The sequence below is a fragment of the Pristiophorus japonicus genome, chromosome 9, assembly GCF_044704955.1.
Source record: "Pristiophorus japonicus isolate sPriJap1 chromosome 9, sPriJap1.hap1, whole genome shotgun sequence".
NCBI classification, from domain to species: Eukaryota; Metazoa; Chordata; class Chondrichthyes; family Pristiophoridae; genus Pristiophorus; species Pristiophorus japonicus.
In genome coordinates this window covers 92,417,252-92,437,355 of record NC_091985.1, presented here as the reverse complement: position 1 = coordinate 92,437,355, position 20,104 = coordinate 92,417,252, and the positions used below count along the sequence as shown (strand labels likewise).

Genomic DNA, 20,104 nt, shown 5'->3' with positions numbered 1-20,104 from the left:
TGGCTCCCCCGTGGCAGACTGAGGAAGAGGAGGATGAGGAGGTGGACGATGACCTCGGGGCAGGCAATCAGGCTGACGATGAAACCATGCTCTCGACCCCCTGTAGACTGCAGGAAAGGGCCCGTGGTGGCTACATAGCTTCAAGACTCTCAGCAGCTCATAAATGAGCGCACTGCTTGAAATAACGTTGGTGGTATTTACAAAGCTGCAAGACTGCTGTGTCTGCAGCTTATACAAGAATGGTGTGCATTACCTTGGTGACAGTTAAAGTTAAAGTTGATTCAAGTCACGCTTAATTATCCTCTTTCATGTTAAGGAATCACCAGTGTTTAACGTTACAGCTATCTGAGAAAATGCACAACAATGTTATGTTAAATTTAAAAAAATTAATGATAACATTTGTATTAATTCATACTTATAACTCTAAAAAAACATCCCCCCCAACCTCACCCCACCTCACAACAAAATTATAACATTTATATAATTTATTACATTTTTAACATTTCCAATAAGACTAATAACACAAATAACACAAATGCAAATACAACAAGGTGCCCCCTCCCCCTGCCCCCTTCCCCCAAACCTCCCAACATTTATTAACTAGCAACAAAAGCAAGAACAATACTGTCACAACTCCAACTCCTGCGGCCATGCACCTCACTTTGCTTCCCCGCCCCCCCCTCCCCCCGCATCTTCTCCCCACCTCTACTCCTTCCCCTCCCGACTCCAAGCCACCTTGCTCAGGCGCTGCTTCATTGGGGGGGGATGACGGCAGATCTGCTGGTTGGTCGGATGCTGGAGAGGAGGGAACTTCCTCCGAGCCAGAAGCAAGAGCTTCCTCCTGGTTCTCATGTGTCATTGGCAATGGGGGTGTGGCACCTTGGGGTTCAGTGCTGCATTCTGGGAACACTCGTAGCCCTCTGGCACCAGTGTTCCTGGCTATCACCTCCAGGGCCACCGCCATCCACGGCATGTTCTCCGTCATGGTCGCGGATATTGTGGCCAGCTGTTGGAATATGCCCCCTCTTGTCTGGAGGATCTGCTGACCTATGTCAGCACTCCTCCTGGACAAGTGAACCATGTCCCCGCTGAGATCTGCCAATCATGGAGCACTAAATGTAATCGGTGTGCTTGATATGGAGCTTGTTGCTGCAGGATCCTCCAACTCCTCACTGTCCTCAGTGGAGAGGACAACCTGCAGCTCAACGGGCGATATTCGGGGCTCCTCACCACCAGAAGCACGGTCCACTCAAGACGCCGCTGCAGGATCATCACCTTGCCTCGGTGCTGTTAGCAGTGACTGCACTCTTGGCTGAGCTACAAAACATAAATGAGGTAATTAGAGGAGAAGGGGATGCTAGGGTCACAGGATGATTCAAACGCTTCACAAAGCATATGCACAGGAACAGCACGACCGCTATCAAAATAATCACAGACATCACATTTAATGAACATAACGAAATTCTGTATTACAATGATTTTCATGAGCCCATCATTAATTACATAACACTTTCATCAATCATCTATCATATATTGTATGGATATGAGTGGGTGTGGCATCTATTGACTTTACATCACGCAATGGTGTATACTTTACTCATGTGGCATTACATCTGGTTCTGCTGCTGCACGTGTGGCCGACCGGGTGTTGATCCCCACTAGTGCCAGCACCCGCTCCTCTATATCGGTGAGGTCAATGATGACTGGTTTGAGACCTACCTTTCTCACCATCAAACTGAATTTGAAATTCTACCATGCTATGATCACATTTTCTAAGAGGATCCTTCACTACAAGATCATTAATTAATCCAGACTCGTTACACATTACCAGATCTAAAATAGTCTGCTCCCTGGTTGGTTCCAAGAAACCATCCCGCATACACTCTATGAACTCTTCCTCAAGGCTACCTTTGTCAATTTGATTTGTCCAATCAATATGAAGATTAAAATTGTCCATGATTATTGCTGTACCTTTCTTACAAGCCTCCATTATTTTTTGATTTATATTCTGTGCTACAGAGTGGCTACTGTTTGGGGGCCTGTAGACTACTTCCACCAGTGACTTCTTTCCCTTATTTTTTTTAACTCCACCCCAACTGATTCTACATCTTGATCTTCTAAGCCAATATCAGTTCTCACTACTGCACTGATCTCATCCTTTATTAACAGAGCTACCCCACCTCCTTTTCCTTTCTGCCTATCCTTACGAAATGGCAAATACCCCTGAATATTTAGATCCCAGCCTTGGTCACCTTGCAACCACGTCTCTGTAATAGTAATCAGATCATACCCATTTATTTCTATTTGTGCCGTCAACTCATCCATCTTGTTAGGGCAGGGGAATGGGACAAGCTGAGATGCTCTTGCAGAGAGTGGCAGTGGTGGGATCAGGAATCATAGAAGTTTACAGCACGGAAGGAGGCCATTTCGGCCCATCGTGTCCGCGCCGGCCAACAGGAGGCTAACCAGCCTAATCCCACTTTCCAGCTCTAGGTCCATAGCCGGCAGGTTACAGCACTTCAGGTGCACATCCAAGTACTTTTTAAATGTGGTGAGGTTTTCTGCCTCTACCACCCTTTCAGGCAGTGAGTTCCAGACCTCCACAACCCTCTGGGTGAAGAAATTTCCCCTCAAATCCCCTCTAAACCTTCTACCAATTACTTTAAATTTATCCCCCCTGGTTGTTGATCCATCTGCTAAGGAAAAGAGGCCCTTTTTATCCATTATATTCAGGCCCCTCATAATTTTATACACCTCAATGAGGTCTCCCCTCAGCTTCCTCTGTTCCAAGGAAAACAAACCCAGCCTATCCAATCTTTCCTGATAGCTAAGATTCTCCATTCCCAGTAACATCCTTGTAAATCTCCTCTGTCCCCTTTCCAGTGCAATCACATCCTTCCTGTAATGCGGTGACCAGAACTGCACACAGTACTCCAGCTGCGGCCGGCCTAACCAATGTTTTATGTTCAAGCATAACCTCCTTGCTCTTGTATTCCATGCCTCGACTAATAAAGGCAAGTATTCCATATGCTTTCTTAACTACCTTATCTACCTGGCCTGCTACCTTCAGGGATCTGTGGACCTGCACTCCAAGGTCCCTTTGCTCCTCTACACTTCAGTGTCCTACCATTTAATGTGTATTCCCTTTGCTTGTTAGCCCTCCCCAAACTACTTCACACTTATTTGGATTAAATTCCATTTACCACTGATTGATCAGTTGATTGATATCTTCCTGCAGTCTATAGCTTTCTTCATTATCAACCACACAGCTGATTTTAGCATCATCTGCAAACTTCTTAGTCATACCCCTATATTCAAGTCTAAATCATTGATGTATACCACAAAAAGCAAGGGACCTAGTACTGAGCCCTGCGGAACCCCACTGGGAACAGCCTTCCAGTCACAAAAACACCCATCAACCATTACCCTTTGCTTCCTGCCTCTGAGCCAATTTTGGATCCAACTTGCCACTTTGCCCTGCATCCATGGGCTTTTACTTTTGTGATCAGTCTGCTATGTGGGACCTTATCAAAAGCCTTGCTAAAATCCATATACACAACATCAATGCAGGAATGCAGAGAGCCGGCATGGGCTCCACGGGCTAAATGGCTTTCTTCCGTGCTGTAAGCATCGATGATTCTGTCTTTGGAACTCTCATGGGTGAAACTTTTTTCTGTTTGCTGTGTGTATTCTTTTGAATGGCTAATAGCAGTCACCACCTCTCAAAATTCTGTTCACCCCCATAATTCTATTTTATGAAAAAGGCTACTTAGTTATCTTCTTTGTTTTTTGGAACAAGGTCACATCAAGGGGAACATCCACACTGCTAATTTGTCTTCTTGATTAGCTACACTATTTCATGAGATCGCAAGGTGGGTTTGGATCAAGAAAGCCGCTTCAATCCATTTCATGTCATCCTTCCTGAATATAAACTCGAATGTATTTCCTTTATAATAGTCAGTTATTTTGTAACTGACTCCTATGTGCTGGCCTCAAAAAATTAAGAGAAAAGATGGAAGGTAGGGAAGAGGGAGAGAATCAACAGATACAGCAATCACAGAGAGGGAGTAAGTGATTTAAATAACCTTCCCTCGAAATAACCGAGCAGTTCCACCAACTGCACTACATCTTAGTTCACTTAGTAAAAAAATAATTTCCCTGATAATTATCAACATCATTAAAACTCCAGTTTTTGCAGAAACAAGAAAAACTAATTTGATAAAATTAAATAATCCGATTTCCGAGAAGAATATGTTTAAAACATGCCTGAGGTATCTCCTTACACTGATGCAAACAGTCCTGTTGGGCAGGTGGTAGGCAAATAGCCCAACTCTACATCAGCAATTGGTTACTCTTTGGCTGTGCGGATGATCTGTCAAATCGTACATTGAAGATCGCAAATTCGGGATTTAGCGCAGGCAGAAATCCTGAACTTGCGGGCCCTTTTAAAGGCCATACCCACCGCAAATTCTGGCCAATTCCTGAAGCTTGTATTTAGCTTTGTCAGAACTGTACAGCAGACCAAAGTTGGAGCGATCAGAGTAAGAATAGAAGGAGGAGTTACAGTGGCAAGATATGGAGAGGGGAGTTCAGAGTCAAACTTGCAGTGGAACAAAGATTTTCAGCAAAGAGATTACTAATCTGTTTTTTGGTCTCCCCAATGACTTAAGAGGGAAATTTTAACCCCCCAAAACATGTGGGTTTGGGTCAGGTGGGATGTTAAAATGATAACGATCTCAAACCTGACCCCAACCCACTTCAATTTTAATGGAGGTGGGACAGGGCGCAGGTAACTAACCTGCTCTCGGGAGGTGGGTCGGTTATTTAAATATTAAAATGAGGCTGCGTGCCTCAGATTTAAGGTCCATTTTTCAGATTTAATATCCATTTTAAATTAAACCGGCAGCTAAAGGAAGGCGAAGACTACTGGATCCAGCAGGTGGGTCTTTCCAATTACCTGTTAGATCCAGCTTACTTGCTTTAACCCCCTCCCCCTTGCAATCAGACACCTCCCTGAGTTCCGATCTCCCCCCCCCCCCCCCCCACCCCGCCCCGAGCTACTTTCTCCCACCTTCTACCACCCCCCAACCCCTGGTCTTTTTGATTCCTCCCATGATCCCCGGCTGCGGCCTCCGATCTACCCACCCGACCCTTCCACTCTCCCCCTCCCTCTCCCCTTCCGATCTCCCCTACAGGCTCCGGTCTCATCCTCCCCATCCGATCTCCATGCCCCCGGACCATTTCAAACATCCTACGGCCCCCTTCACACCCCCGCTCTCCCCCCCCCCCCCCATGACGCTTTCAACCTCCACTCCGGCAGCCGATCTCACCCCTCCAGCCTCTGATCTTTCCCTACCCAACATTTGTAGCTGAGTCTCGCAAGTGAAAATTAATGCTGCTTGTGTGAAGTTGCAGATAGTGTCAGTTCCTGTGGAACTCCAGTTCAAGAAAGGATCTTTCGGAGGGGAGTGGTAGGAATAAAAAGGGTAAAATTTAAAAAAAAAGAATTGCACCCATGAAGGGTGATCTATTTCTCAGCATACATTAGTGAAACATTGGAGAGATTTTTAACCCCCAAAAACGGATGGATTGGGGTTGGGTGGAATGTTAAAATGTTAAAAATCTGAATCACTACCCCAGTCTGCTGCCAACTTCTGATTTTAAGGGAGGCGGAATGAGGGTTGGGCAAATAACCCACTCCCAGGAGGCGGGATGGCAATTTAAATATTATAATGAGGCTATGTGCCTCATTTTACATTTAACCCTGGCTGGTCAAGTTTTCCGGGCCTTGGGAAACCCAGCAGCTAAAGGGAGGTGAGGATTGCTGGATCCAGGAGGTAAGTGCCTTTCCACTTACCTGCTGTATCCAGTTTACCTGCTTCACCCACCCCCCCATGATCGGACAGCCCTCCGACCCTTCCAAGCTCCTGCACAAAGCCAGTGCTCTCCTCCATGACTCTTCTGATCTCCTCCACCCTACACCCCGCTCCGGCCTCCAACCGCCCCTCCAGCCTCCGATCTCTTCCCCCTCCATCCGCTCTGTTCCCCGGCTGTGGCCTGGTGCTAAAGGCTTACCCGTCCGACAGCTATTCAGCCTCTCAATCTGGCTGGCTGCAGCTGAGAAATGGAGACAAAAAATGTTAAACAGGTCTTGCTGTTAACTTCTTGAGATCATGCCACTTTTATCTTTTATAGCTGTGCAAGGGCTCTGCTGATGAGGAATGACTGTTCTTGAAGTTGGATGGTAGAAGAGAGCAAAATAAGTTGAGATTTTGGAAATGCCTCTATGAAGAAGTCTGTAAAGTGTTCAATAGCTTTTTTGTTTTCATAGTTTTTGCCAATAATTCATTTTACAATAGCTCAAAAACATACTGATGCTGATTGTTAAGGGTTGCTTAAGGGTATATTTTAGAACAGTCATGCCTTATCGGGGGGTCAAACCAGTCAGCAGTGAAATAATATTCAAACCAGAATATTTTCCAAAGAAGACTGCAGCTGAAGTGATCATAGTAGCAATAAGGATGAGTCACTGCATCATGAAAATGATGATGAAGGAGTTTTGTAATCTCAAGCCTGTTCAGAATTGAAGAACCCTGAAGTGCTGGTATGCTCTTCAAACTTCCAGTATATAATACGATACTGTACGATGCACGAAATGCTTAATGCCAACTGCAAACTGGATTGTCAATCTAAAAGTAATTGGCGTTTTAACATAATGGGGCCAAAAGTCAGGCCCTCCAGAAAGCTGGCGCACCTGCCTTCAGTTGCGATGAGGCCGGCTTCCGATTAATTTTCTCCTCTTTGAAGTTTTTTTCGCATTGGGCCAGAAGCCGGTCATAATGGGGGCGGAAGTGGAGCAGTAAGTGCTGGTTAAGGGTGGAAGTGGGGGCGGGACGAAGTTCTCCGTCACTGTCACTCAGCAGTGGTGATGTCAGTGCGCGTGTGGTCACCACGTCTCTCCCCTCATTTAAAGGGGAGAGAAGCAGCGTTTTTAGGTTCAGCTACTGGGCCACCAGGGAGGGTTTCGGCCGGGTCAGTGGCCTGCACCCAAGAGAGGGTGCCAGGCTGCCTGTTGGCGGCCTGGCCAAACCTGGGGCGATAATTGTCCAGCCGATCAAGAAGTCGGCCGGCAAAAAAAAAACATGCCGGCCGCGGCAGTGCACCCTCTCTTTGAAGGGTCATCGCGCTGCCATGGCTCACAGACAAAAAAAACAAGTGCTTCGACAGAAAAAACTGTCGGGGGCATCGTGCGGCGGCTCGTCGATTTTTTTTTTAGGTAAATTTCACGCGGAGTGGGTTGGAGGTCCGGGGATGTGCTTGGGACAGTCAGCAGCAGCAAGGTAGAAGTGGGGACCACCCAAAAAATCCCCAAGCTAATTTTGGATCGTGGTGGCCAATGGACTGCAATGCGACTGCCACTCGGTTCTGCCGCATGGCTGCCGCAGAAAAACCGGTAACGGGCCTTATCCAGACACTGAATTTCAGCCCCAACGTTTGGTTATTTTTTTAATGAATTTGTTGATAAGTTTTTAAATCTGTGTAAGTCAAGCTTAGTATATATATTACAGTAGCAAAATACTGCGGATGCTAGCATCTGAAATAAAAACAGAAAATGCTGAAAATTGTTTACTTATTCAATTAATGTCTTTTTAACATGTTGAGGTATTTAAAGTTAAATAGCAAAAATGCGCACTTAAATCAATGATTTTAGAAACGACCTTGTGTCCAGAACTCTCTCTCATAATTGATCTGATTTATTGCTCTCCTTTTTCTGACTTTGTTTTACATGTAATCTACGTATTATAGATGTCATTGTGGTTTAATACATGAGTTCAAATAGATATGAATGTATAATTTTGTATTTCTGGTGTGGAAATTTATCTTGAAAAGCTGCTTAAAAATTGTTGAGATTAATGCAGCCCCTGTAACACAGAACTGTTGAATATGATGAAAAAAATTTATTTCTTAATAAGCAGTGAGCATTTTATTTATATTAATGCAATAGTATATTTTTTTACATTCGGCTGAGGAAAATGCAAAAACTAGCATTAATGTATTACCAGTCATGTCATACTGTAGATCTTCAGCTCATATGTTATTATTATCCTTTCATTTACATTACACTGCGCGCACTGACTTCAGTAAACCACTGTTTTGGTGACATTAAAAATCATTCTCAATTCTGCAGACATTCTTATACTACTTGAGTTTCTCACTGATGCAGTAAAGAAAATGTTCTGGATTTATTTTTGTGCTTCAAATCAATTTTTGTAAAATTACTTTTGATGTTCTTATTTTTATGTTTATAATCTCCCATCTGGCAGGGCAGGTAAGCAATCAGGATGGTATGTTGCCTCCCTGGTGCAAGGGTCAAGGATGTCTCGGAGCGGGTGCAGGACATTCTAAAAAGGGAGGGAGAACAGCCAGTTGTCGTGGTGCACATTGGTACCAACGACATAGGTAAAAAGAGGGATGAGGTCCTACGAAACGAATTTAAGGAGCTAGGAGCTAAATTAAAAAGTAGGACCTCAAAAGTAGTAATCTCGGGATTGCTACCAGTGCCACGTGATAGTCAGTCAGAGTAGGAATCGCAGGATAGCGCAGATGAATACGTGGCTTGAGCAGTGGTGCAACAGGGAGGGATTCAAATTCCTGGGGCATTGGAACCGGTTCTGGGGGAGGTGGGACCAGTACAAACCGGACGGTCTGCACCTGGGCAGGACCGGAACCAATGTCCTAGGGGGAGTGTTTGCTAGTGCTGTTGGGGAGGATTTAAACTGATATGGCAGGGGGATGGGAACCAATGCAGGGAGACAGAGGGAAACAAAAAGGAGGCAAAAGCAAAAGACAGAAAGGAGATGAGGAAAAGTGGAGGGCAGAGAAACCCAAGGCAAAGAACAAAAAGGGCCACTGTACAGCAAAATTCTAAAAGGACAAAGGGTGTTAAAAGAACAAGCCTGAAGGCTTTGTGTCTTAATGCAAGGAATATCCGCAATAAAGTGGATGAATTAACTGTGCAAATAGATGTTAACAAATATGATGTGATTCGAATTACGGAGACGTGGCTCCAGGATGATCAGGGCTGGGAACTCAACATCCAGGGGTATTCAACATTCAGGAAAGATAGAATAAAAGGAAAAGGAGGTGGGGTAGCATTGCTGGTTAAGGAGCAAATTAAGGCAATAGTTCGGAAGGACATTAGCTTGGATGATGTGGAATCTATATGGGTAGAGCTGCAGAATACCAAAGGACAAAAAACGTTAGTGGGAGTTGTGTACAGACCTCCAAACAGTAATAGTGATGTTGGGGAGGGCATCAAACATGAAATTAGGGGTGCGTGCAATAACGGTGCAGCAGTTATAATGGGTGACTTTAATATGCACATAGATTGGTTAACCAAACTGGAAGCAATACGGTAGAGGAGGATTTCCTGGAGTGCATAAGGGATGGTTTTTTAGACCAATATGTCGAGGAACCAACTAGGGGGGAGGCCATCTTAGACTGGGTGTTGTGTAATGAGAGAGGATTAATTAGCAATCTCGTTGTGCGAGGCCCCTTGGGGAAGAGTGACCATAATATGGTGGAATTCTGCATTAGGATGGAGAATGAAACAGTTAATTCAGAGACCATGGTCCAGAACTTAAAGAAGGGTAACTTTGAAGGTATGAGGCGTGAATTGGCTAGGATAGATTGGCGAATGATACTGAAGGGGTTGACTGTGGATGGGCAATGGCAGACATTTAGAGACCGCATGGATGAACTACAACAATTGTACATTCCTGTCTGTCGTAAAAATAAAAAAGGGAAGGTGGCTCAACCGTGGCTATCAAGGGAAATCAGGGATAGCATTAAAGCCAAGGAAGTGGCATACAAATTGGCCAGAAATAGCAGAGAACCCGGGGACTGGGAGAAATTTAGAACTCAGCAGAGGAGGACAAAGGGTTTGATTAGGGCAGGGAAAATGGAATACGAGAAGAAGCTTGCAGGGAACATTAAGACGGATTGCAAAAGTTTCTATAGACATGTAAAGAGAAAAAGGTTAGTAAAGACAAACGTAGGTCCCCTGCAGTCAGAATCAGGGGAAGTCATAACGGGGAACAAAGAAATGGTGGACCAATTGAACAAGTACTTTGGTTCGGTATTCACTGAGGAGGACACAAACAATCTTCCGGATATAAAAGGGGTCGGAGGGTCTAGTAAGGAGGAGGAACTGAGGGAAATCCTTATTAGTCGGGAAATTGTGTTGGGGAAATTGATGGGATTGAAGGCCGATAAATCCCCAGGGCCTGATGGACTGCATCCCAGAGTACTTAAGGAGGTGGCCTTGGAAATAGTGGATGCATTGACAGTCATTTTCCAACATTCCATTGACTCTGGATCAGTTCCTATGGAGTGGAGGGTAGCCAATGTAACCCCACTTTTTAAAAAAGCAGGGAGAGAGAAAACAGGGAATTACAGACCGGTCAGCCTGACATCGGTAGTGGGTAAAATGATGGAATCAATTATTAAGGATGTCATAGCAGCGCATTTGGAAAGAGGTGACATGATAGGTCCAAGTCAGCATGGATTTGTGAAAGGGAAATCATGCTTGACAAATCTTCTGGAATTTTTTGAGGATGTTTCCAGTAGAGTGGACAAGGGAGAACCAGTTGATGTGGTATATTTGGACTTTCAGAAGGCTTTCGACAAGGTCCCACACAAGAGATTAATGTGCAAAGTTAAAGCACATGGGATTGGGGGTAGTGTGCTGACATGGATTGAGAACTGGTTGTCAGACAGGAAGCAAAGAGTAGGAGTAAATGGGGACTTTTCAGAATGGCAGGCAGTGACTAGTGGGGTACCGCAAGGTTCTGTGCTGGGGCCCCAGCTGTTTACACTGTACATTAATGATTTAGACGAGGGGATTAAATGTAGTATCTCCAAATTTGCGGATGACACTAAGTTGGGTGGCAGTGTGAGCTGCAAGGAGGATTCTATGAGGCTGCAGAGCGACTTGGATAGGTTAGGTGAGTGGGCAAATGCATGGCAGATGAAGTATAATGTGGATAAATGTGAGGTTATCCACTTTGGTGGTAAAAACAGAGAGACAGACTATTATCTGAATGGTGACAGATTAGGAAAAGGGCAGGTGCAAAGAGACCTGGGTGTCATGGTACATCAGTCATTGAAGGTTGGCATGCAGGTACAGCAGGCGGTTAAGAAAGCAAATGGCATGTTGGCCTTCATAGCGAGGGGATTTGAGTACAAGGGCAGGGAGGTGTTGCTACAATTGTACAGGGCCTTGGTGAGGCCACACCTGGAGTATTGTGTACAGTTTTGGTCTCCTAACCTGAGGAAGGACATTCTTGCTATTGAGGGAGTGCAGCGAAGGTTCACCAGACTGATTCCCGGGATGGCGGGACTGACCTATCAAGAAAGACTGGATCAACTGGGCTTGTATTCACTGGAGTTCAGAAGAATGAGAGGGGACCTCATAGAAACGTTTAAAATTCTGACGGGGTTAGACAGGTTAGATGCAGGAAGAATGTTCCCAATGTTGGGGAAGTCCAGAACCAGGGGACACAGTCTAAGGATAAGGGGGAAGCCATTTAGGACCGAGATGAGGAGGAATTTCTTCACCCAGAGAGTGGTGAACCTGTGGAATTCTCTACCACAGAAAGTTGTTGAGGCCAATTCACTAAATATATTCAAAAAGGAGTTAGATGAAGTCCTTACTACTAGGGGAATCAAGGGGTATGGTGAGAAAGCAGGAATGGGGTACTGAAGTTGCATGTTCAGCCATGAACTCATTGAATGGTGGTGCAGGCTAGAAGGGCCGAATGGCCTACTCCTGCACCTATTTTCTATGTTTCTATGTTTCTATGTTTCTAGATGCCCTGCCTATACTGTTTCTATTGTAAGGAACTGGGTCAGGTCAAGCTAGGTGCTACACTTGACACCTCGCATGATAGTAATGCTGAGATCAATCTGTGGCACTGAGCCACCTCCTAATATCAAATGTTTTAATTCATTTTACTGATGTACTCCAAAATTATTTTTATTTCCCATGTTATTGCTGATTTAATATAAGGTATTGTGTTAAATATACATTCTGTCACATTATTGAAGTAAAATTGTATCCATAACATACAAAAATAGTACTTATATACAGCATTAGCTATTTTTATATTCGGGTTGATCTTGGTACACTATGTAGTGCCATACACCAGATACAATTCCTTAGCTTAATCAGGAAAACTGTCCCGTACTGCTTAGCTGATTCCTCTTTTGTGTAATTTTAGATTAATTTACAGAAAGAAAAAGGTTGTCTTCTAGGGTATGGAATCATTGGGCTCAATTTTCCCGGGTCATTTGCGCCGTTTTTTTAATGTATTTATTTTTTTCAAAGTTTCCCCTGCGATCTGCGCCGGCGTAACTGACTTAGTTACGATTTTTCTAGGCCAGTTTTTTTTTAGGGGGCGGGGCCGTTCCCTCATTTCTGCGCCAGTATTTATAATTTTTCGCAATTTGGCCAAATTCTTTACCTCCTAGGTCGGCGTATCTGGCCACTCCCGAAAAACTTTCTGGGTACTTAAGAAAACCAGTGCACATTGACAAATCGGCACTGAAAGAAGCCATTGTTTTTAATCGAAGATTTTAGAGGGAGTCAAGAACACTGTAAAAATCAATAATAAAGTTCAACTTTTTTTACTTGTCAACGTAGTAAATGGAAGTTTGTTGGATTTCAGAAGTTTTCTCATTTTTTACTCACACACCACCACCGAACGTCTTGAAGCAGGGCTGGAGGGTTGTAGCTTTGGCCGGCAGAATCGGTTCTGTGCCCGGACACAGTGGCTCGGGGCTCGGCTGGAAAACAAGCCCCGGGGGGGGGGGGGGGAGGGGAGAAGAAAGAGAGAGAACAAGGTGCCGATCGGAAGGCTTATGCAAACTGCAATGAGTGGGGGGGGCGGGGTAGGCGAAGGGGAGAGAGAGAAGGGGAGAAGTCACAAGACTGCAATTAGTTGGGGGGGTAAGAGAGAGAAGTCACAAGACCTTGGGTGTAGTCCATCCATACAGACCTTAGGGAGAGAGAACTGTGAACCTGTTCTGCCTGCTTTCCTGCCGTTTTGAGCTTCATTCAAAGGTAAAATTTAAGTATGGGGGCAATACTGACAATGCACCTGGATCGCTAATTCCACCTAAAGCGGAAAATCTTGGCCACTATATACATGCAAGTTGTTCCTGCTTCTCTGTGCGTCCTATTTTGTAATATTATTTACTGCATGTGCCCCTTCCTGCCATTTGTCAGTAATTTCCTTCATAGCTGTTTGCTTACTCCACTCTTTCAAATTGTTTTTTTATTTCTCTCCCTCGTCCTTTCCTGACACTTCAACCATCTAGCTACTATCTGCTCTGATTTCATTGAATTGAGGCCCTCTTTTTTGGTGTATCAGCTTTCCCACTTCCACACAGTGAACACCACAAAAGTCTTTAAATGCAACTAGTATTTTTAAACACAAACACCAGAACTTAGGCCATGAAGAAAAAATATTCTGAAGATGACGTGTGTTGATAACTCTCTCTTCCTTCCCTCCTATACACTGTCCCTTACCTCCAGTGTGTGGGAGTTTTACATCTGGGCATCCCTGTGAAAAGTGGCTTAACAGCCATACTGCTGGGTTTCTGTTTTTTAAGTAATTGACTGCATTTGTTATGTACTATATTACCATCTTCATCTTGCACTTTTAATTTAATCGGCAGCTAACCTCACTGGTCACAGAGAAAGAGTTGGATTAGAAAACTTTGAGCTACTGAAGGTTCTGGGAACAGGAGGTGAGTTTTGGGTGAAACTTCTTTTGTATCACTTTTTGATATTGTACTCATAAGACATTTTTGATAGGGACCAGGTTTAAAAGATTGCAGATTGTTCAGCATGCCTAGCTAGCTAAGCCACACAGACCAGAAATGTAAAAGTTAAACCTCTGTTTTGTACAGAGTTAGCTGGTCTCAGTTTGGGACGGTATAATTGACCTTTGTGCCGCTGGGTGAGGCAAGGAAAAATCAGCCAGAGTTCCGACTCCTAATCCTTACCAATGATCTCTACATGTGTTGATATTAGGTGAGGATAGGATCCGACTGGACTGTGACGTGGCCAACATTTGTAGCTGAGTCTCACAAGTGAAAATTAATGCTGCTTGAGTGAAGATGCAGATAGTGTCAGTTCCTGTGGAACTCCAGTTCAAGAAAGAAAACATTGGAGGGATTTTTAACCCCCAAAAACTGACGGATTGGGGTTGGGTGGGATGTTACAATGTTAAAAATCTGAATCCCAACCCCAATCCACTGCCAACTTCTGGTTTTAAGGGAGGCGGAATGGGGGTTGGGCAAACAACCCACTCCCAGGAGGCAGGTTGGCAATTTAAATATTATAATGAGGCTGTGTGCCTCATATTTAACATTTAACCCTGGTCGGCCAGGTTTCCCGGGCCTTGGGAAACCCAGCGGCTAAAGGGAGGTGAGGATTGCTGGATCCAGGAGGTAAGTGCCTTTCCACTTACCTGCTGCATCCAGTTTACCTGCTTCACCCACCCCCCACGATCGGACAGCCCTCCGACCCTTCCAACCTCCTCCACAAAGCCATGACTCTTCTGATCTCCTCCCACATCCCCCCCACCCCCCCCACTCCCCCACCCCTGACACTTCCGATCTCCACGAGGCCTCTGCTCACCCTCGAACTCTTCCCATCTCCTCGTTGAAGCCTCTGATCTCACCTGGTGATCTACCCCTCAACTCTTCTGATAACTTCCCCCCCACCCACCCCGACTCTTCTGATCTGCCCCCTTCCTCCCGATCACCTCCACGAGGCATCCAATCTACTCCCCGATTCTTCTAATCTGACTCTACTGATCTCCCCCCCCCCCAATTCTCCCTGAGGTCTCCAATCCCTCTCTCCCTCCTCTGCACTCCTCGACTGCACCTGGTGCTGAAGGCCTACCCGCCCGCCTGCAAGCCAGCCTCTCAATCTGTCTGGCTGTGGCCGGGAAACGGAGATTTTAAAAATGCTAATCAGGTCTTCCGGGTTTCCCGACCTCAAAGCAGCTCCCTCCCCGTCTCCGAGTTAATAGCCAGCCTATTAATTCTGCATTTCATACATAGTTATCCTTGTGACTTTTTTGTGTGCCCTTGTGTTTAATGCAAGAATGTGAAAATAATGCAACTGACTTTGCTGATTTCACCTCTGCTACTTTGATTCAATACCAGCCCAAACTGATGAGATAAAACTCTCCTTTTTTGCTGTGAGGGTCACAAAATAAGCTGGGTCATTTCAACCCAGTTCCGTATGATGTAGAACTGATCACACAAAATTACCCATAATTTTTGGCACAACTTGGTAATTTTGCTCAATCAGCAAAGCCAGAGGATGGCTTTCTGTAGTATATGGGAAAATCCACAACGTTGTAGAGGCTGCTGTTCTCAGATTTGAAGGGGGGACATGTTATTGAATCAAAGCAGCATCCAACTACACTACACTGACTGTAATTGGTTGTTACCGCTGAATGTTTGAAAAGTGGAAGGTCCAACCAGCTGACCAGAAAGTGGGAGATGCGAAACATTAAAGTCTCATTCCATGTATAAGATCTTCTTGAGCTCTTCTGATGATCTGGCTTAACAGTGAGCCAGAGGCCTGAGGGCAAACTTTTTCTTTTCATCAGATAAATGTTTTGTGACGTAAGCCGATGTTAACAAAAAGGAGAAAAAACTTACAAAATAGGAGTAAAGAAGAACATGTTAAAAGTATTAATTACTGTCTTCAATATATATGCCTTATCCACCAGAGCAGTTTTCAGGTGTGTTGATTCAGTACAAACATACCCTTGCTAAACAAATTGCTGGACAGCTGCCATAATAAAAAAAAATTGCAGAACATGCAATCAGAGTAATAATTTTCTTCCTAAAGACTAACTGGTTTAGTTGTTTAACCAGAATAAAATATCTGCATAACAAAAATATTTTTTTATGAAGAATTTCAGAATAAAGTCTCAAAAAAAAAATTCCATTAATGTTCTCCTTTCCTGAAAGCACAACCTCTTCCTGTGATATAGTTCAGTAGGCACCAGTTGCCCTCCAGTACTTTGCCCAATTGACTATTATTTATCTGTGAATGTTAGCAGACTGTTTGATGTCAAAGGGACATAATAGCTACATCATGTCCCAAAACATGCATTTCTAGCAGGGGTTGCTGGATAGCAGTCAGGAGCAAGGGCCTTGGCCAAGTTGGCTATTCCTATTCAGAGCACCAAGGCCAAATGTAGCAATCCCCCGCCGCCCTTCCCCAATTCCTCTGCTGAGAATAGCTTGCTCAACACAGCTGGAGGATTGATTTTGAAATCTTTGTGGTTTGTATGGGTGAGCTACTTACTGGATAAAATTTCTGAGGTATTAAGAGCTCTCCTGCGAATAACTGAAGTACATTGGACCACAGATATTCGCACGTTTTGGTGAAACTGTCAGAGGGATGAGTTTGATTCAGGATTTTAAAAAAAATTGTTCCTGGGATGTGGGCATCGCTGGCAAGGCTGGCATTGTATTGCCCATCCGGATGGATTTCATACCATAATTTATCCCATACAAATAAGGAGTGTAAACTGGGTACAAACAGTACAGATTGCAGTAAACTTATCATTCCATGTTAATTAGGTACAGCAAGCTATTGGCAAAAAAGTCAACATTGAATATCTGTGATATCTATAGATATGTAAAGAGAAAAAGGTTAGTAAAGACAAACGTAGGTCCCCTGCAGTCAGAATCAGGGGAAGTCATAACGGGGAACAAAGAATTGGTGGACCAATTGAACAAGTACTTTGGTTCAGTATTCACTAAGGAGGACACAAACAACCTTCTGGATATAAAAGGGGTCAGAGGAACTGAGGGAAATCCTTATTAGTCAGGAAATTGTGTTGGGGAAATTGATGGGATTGAAGGCCGATAAATTCCCAGGGCCTGATGGACTGCATCCCAGAGTACTTAAAGAGGTGGCCTTGGAAATAGCGGATGCATTGACAGTCATTTTCCAACATTCCATTGACTCTGGATTAGTTCCTATGGAGTGGAGGGTAACCAATGTAACCCCACTTTTTAAAAAAGGAGGGAGAGAGATAACAGGGAATTATAGACCGGTCAGCCTGACATCGGTAGTGGGTAAAATGATGGAATCAATTATTAAGGATGTCATAGCAGCGCATTTGGAAAGAGGTGACATGATAGGTCCAAGTCAGCATGGATTTGTGAAAGGGAAATCATGCTTGACAAATCTTCTGGAATTTTTTGAGGATGTTTCCAGTAGAGTGGACAAGGGAGAACCAGTTGATGTGGTATATTTGGACTTTCAGAAGGCTTTCGACAAGGTCCCACACAAGAGATTAATGTGCAAAGTTAAAGCACATGGGATTGGGGGTAGTGTGCTGACATGGATTGAGAACTGGTTGTCAGACAGGAAGCAAAGAGTAGGAGTAAATGGGGACTTTTCAGAATGGTAGGCAGTGACTAGTGGGGTACCGCAAGGTTCTGTGCTGGGGCCCCAGCTGTTTACACTGTACATTAATGATTTAGACGAGGGGATTAAATGTAGTATCTCCAAATTTGCGGATGACACTAACTTGGGTGGCAGTGTGAGCTGCGAGGAGGATGCTATGAGGCTGCAGAGCGACTTGGATAGGTTAGGTGAGTGGGCAAATGCATGGCAGATGAAGTATAATGTGGATAAATGTGAGGTTATCCACTTTGGTGGTAAAAACAGAGAGACAGACTATTATCTGAATGGTGACAGATTAGGAAAAGGGGAGGTGCAACGAGACCTGGGTGTCATGGTACATCAGTCATTGAAGGTTGGCATCCAGGTACAGCAGGCGGTTAAGAAAGCAAATGGCATGTTGGCCTTCATAGCGAGGGGATTTGAGTACAGGGACAGGGAGGTGTTGCTACAGTTGTATAGGGCCTTGGTGAGGCCACACCTGGAGTATTGTGTACAGTTTTGGTCTCCTAACCTGAGGAAGGACATTCTTGCTGTTGAGGGAGTGCAGCGAAGGTTCACCAGACTGATTCCCGGGATGGCGGGACTGACCTATCAAGAAAGACTGGATCAACTGGGCTTGTATTCACTGGAGTTCAGAAGAATGAGAGGGGTCCTGATAGAAACGTTTAAAATTCTGATGGGTTTAGACAGGTTATATGCAGGAAGAATGTTCCCAATGTTGGGGAAGTCCAGAACCAGGGGTCACAGTCTAAGGATAAGGGGTAAGCCATTTAGGACCGAGATGAGGAGAAACTTCTTCACCCAGAGAGTGGTGAACCTGTGGAATTCTCTACCACAGAAAGTTGTTGAGGCCAATTCACTAAATATATTCAAAAAGGAGTTAGATGAAGTCCTTACTACTAGGGAGATCAAGGGGTATGGCGAGAAAGCAGGAATGGGGTACTGAAGTTGCATGTTCAGCCATGAACTCATTGAATGGCGGTGCAGGCTCGAAGGGCCGAATGGCCTACTCCTGCACCTATTTTCTTTGTTTCTATAAAATAAAGTAATGATGGGCACACCAATAGCACATATTACTGTTATAAATGCACTCAATCACAAATAGATTTGCATATCGATACACTGTAGCAGCTCTCCTTACTCTGTTCCTGATATCTACACTATGGTGTAGGCATAGAATGGAGGCTGAATTTTTTTCAAAAATGGATAGGAGAGAGTGAAAACACATTGCTCTCACGCACCTTCTTGCAGCTAATTCAAGAATGACACTGACCAGGTTAGTTTGATGGTGTAGCATACTGAAGAGCTTACATGCCATACCACTTTGTGACCTATAAGATTATATTACCCTAATATAGAATAATTGATGCCATTGATTTTTAATGACTAGTAGTAGAAGAATGAAAATACTTCATAATTATTAACATAGTATTCTTTTTCTCTTTTATTATACCTTTGTAGCATATGGGAAAGTTTTCCTGGTCAGAAAAATCAGTGGCCATGATGCAAACAAACTCTATGCAATGAAAGTGCTCAAGAAGGCTTCTATTGTACAAAAAGCAAAAACAACTGAGCACATAAAGACAGAACGGCAGGTGTTAGAACACATTCGGCAGTCTCCTTTTCTGGTCACCTTGCACTATGCTTTCCAGACAGACACCAAGCTTCATCTTATTCTCGGTAATATTTTTCACAGTTGTTGTTTCATTTTTTTAAAGCATTTACAAAAATTTGCATTTTGAACACTATTGTGTATCTTATTCCACCCCCCCCCCCCTTAAGGCAGCACTGTGGTGTACGTTGATAACAGTTATGTGATACGTTAAGGCACCAGTATATTCTATCACAAATATGAATTGGATTTTTGCCCACAATTCTCCATATTGTAAATTTTTCAGTCTGTACTATGTCATCAATCGGAAACGTTCTACCTAATAGGTATAATAATAAATTTCAGAACAGATGGGAATCTGTTCAACCTCTGCCGCGTCCAGGCCAAATACAAGGTCGTCCCATCCTCTGTCATTGAACTACAGTATGCAGATGACATTTGCGTCTGCGCACACTCGGAGGCCGAACTCCAAGCCATCGTCAACACCTTCACTGAGGTGTACGAGAGCATGGGCCTTACGCTAACATCCGTAAGACAATGGTCCTCTCCCAACCTGATCCCGCCACACAGCACTGCCGCCCGATTATCAAAATCCACAACAGGGCCTTGGACAACGTGGACCATTTTCCATACCTCGGGAGCCTACTGTCAGCAACAGCAGACATTGACGACGAGGTCCAACACCGCCTTCAGTGCGCCAGCGCAGCCTTCGGTCACTTGAGGAAGAGAGTGTTTGAAGACCAGGACCTCAAACCTGGCACCAAGCTCATGGTCTACAGGGCAGTAGTGATACCCACGCTCCTATATGGCTCAGAGACATGGACTATATACAGCAGACACATCAAATCACTGGAGAAGTACCACCAGCGCTGCCTCCGCAAGATCCTGCAAATCCATTGGCAGGACAGACGGACCGACGTCAGTGTTCTCGCTCAGGCCAACATCCCCAGCATCGAAGCATTGACCATGCTCAATCAGCT

General features: G+C 44.4%; 1 protein-coding gene across 2 annotated transcripts in view; it reads left to right on the top strand.

Moving 5' to 3' along the window:
- The window catches only part of LOC139273136 (ribosomal protein S6 kinase alpha-5-like), a 148,113-nt gene that overhangs the window by 56,198 nt on the left and 71,811 nt on the right, over positions 1 to 20,104 (top strand). For both annotated transcript variants that reach the window (XM_070889581.1, XM_070889582.1), the window contains exons 2-3: positions 13,741 to 13,812; positions 18,974 to 19,192. In XM_070889581.1, the coding sequence (XP_070745682.1) occupies positions 13,741 to 13,812; positions 18,974 to 19,192 (291 nt within the window). The remainder of the gene's footprint in view (positions 1 to 13,740; positions 13,813 to 18,973; positions 19,193 to 20,104) is intronic.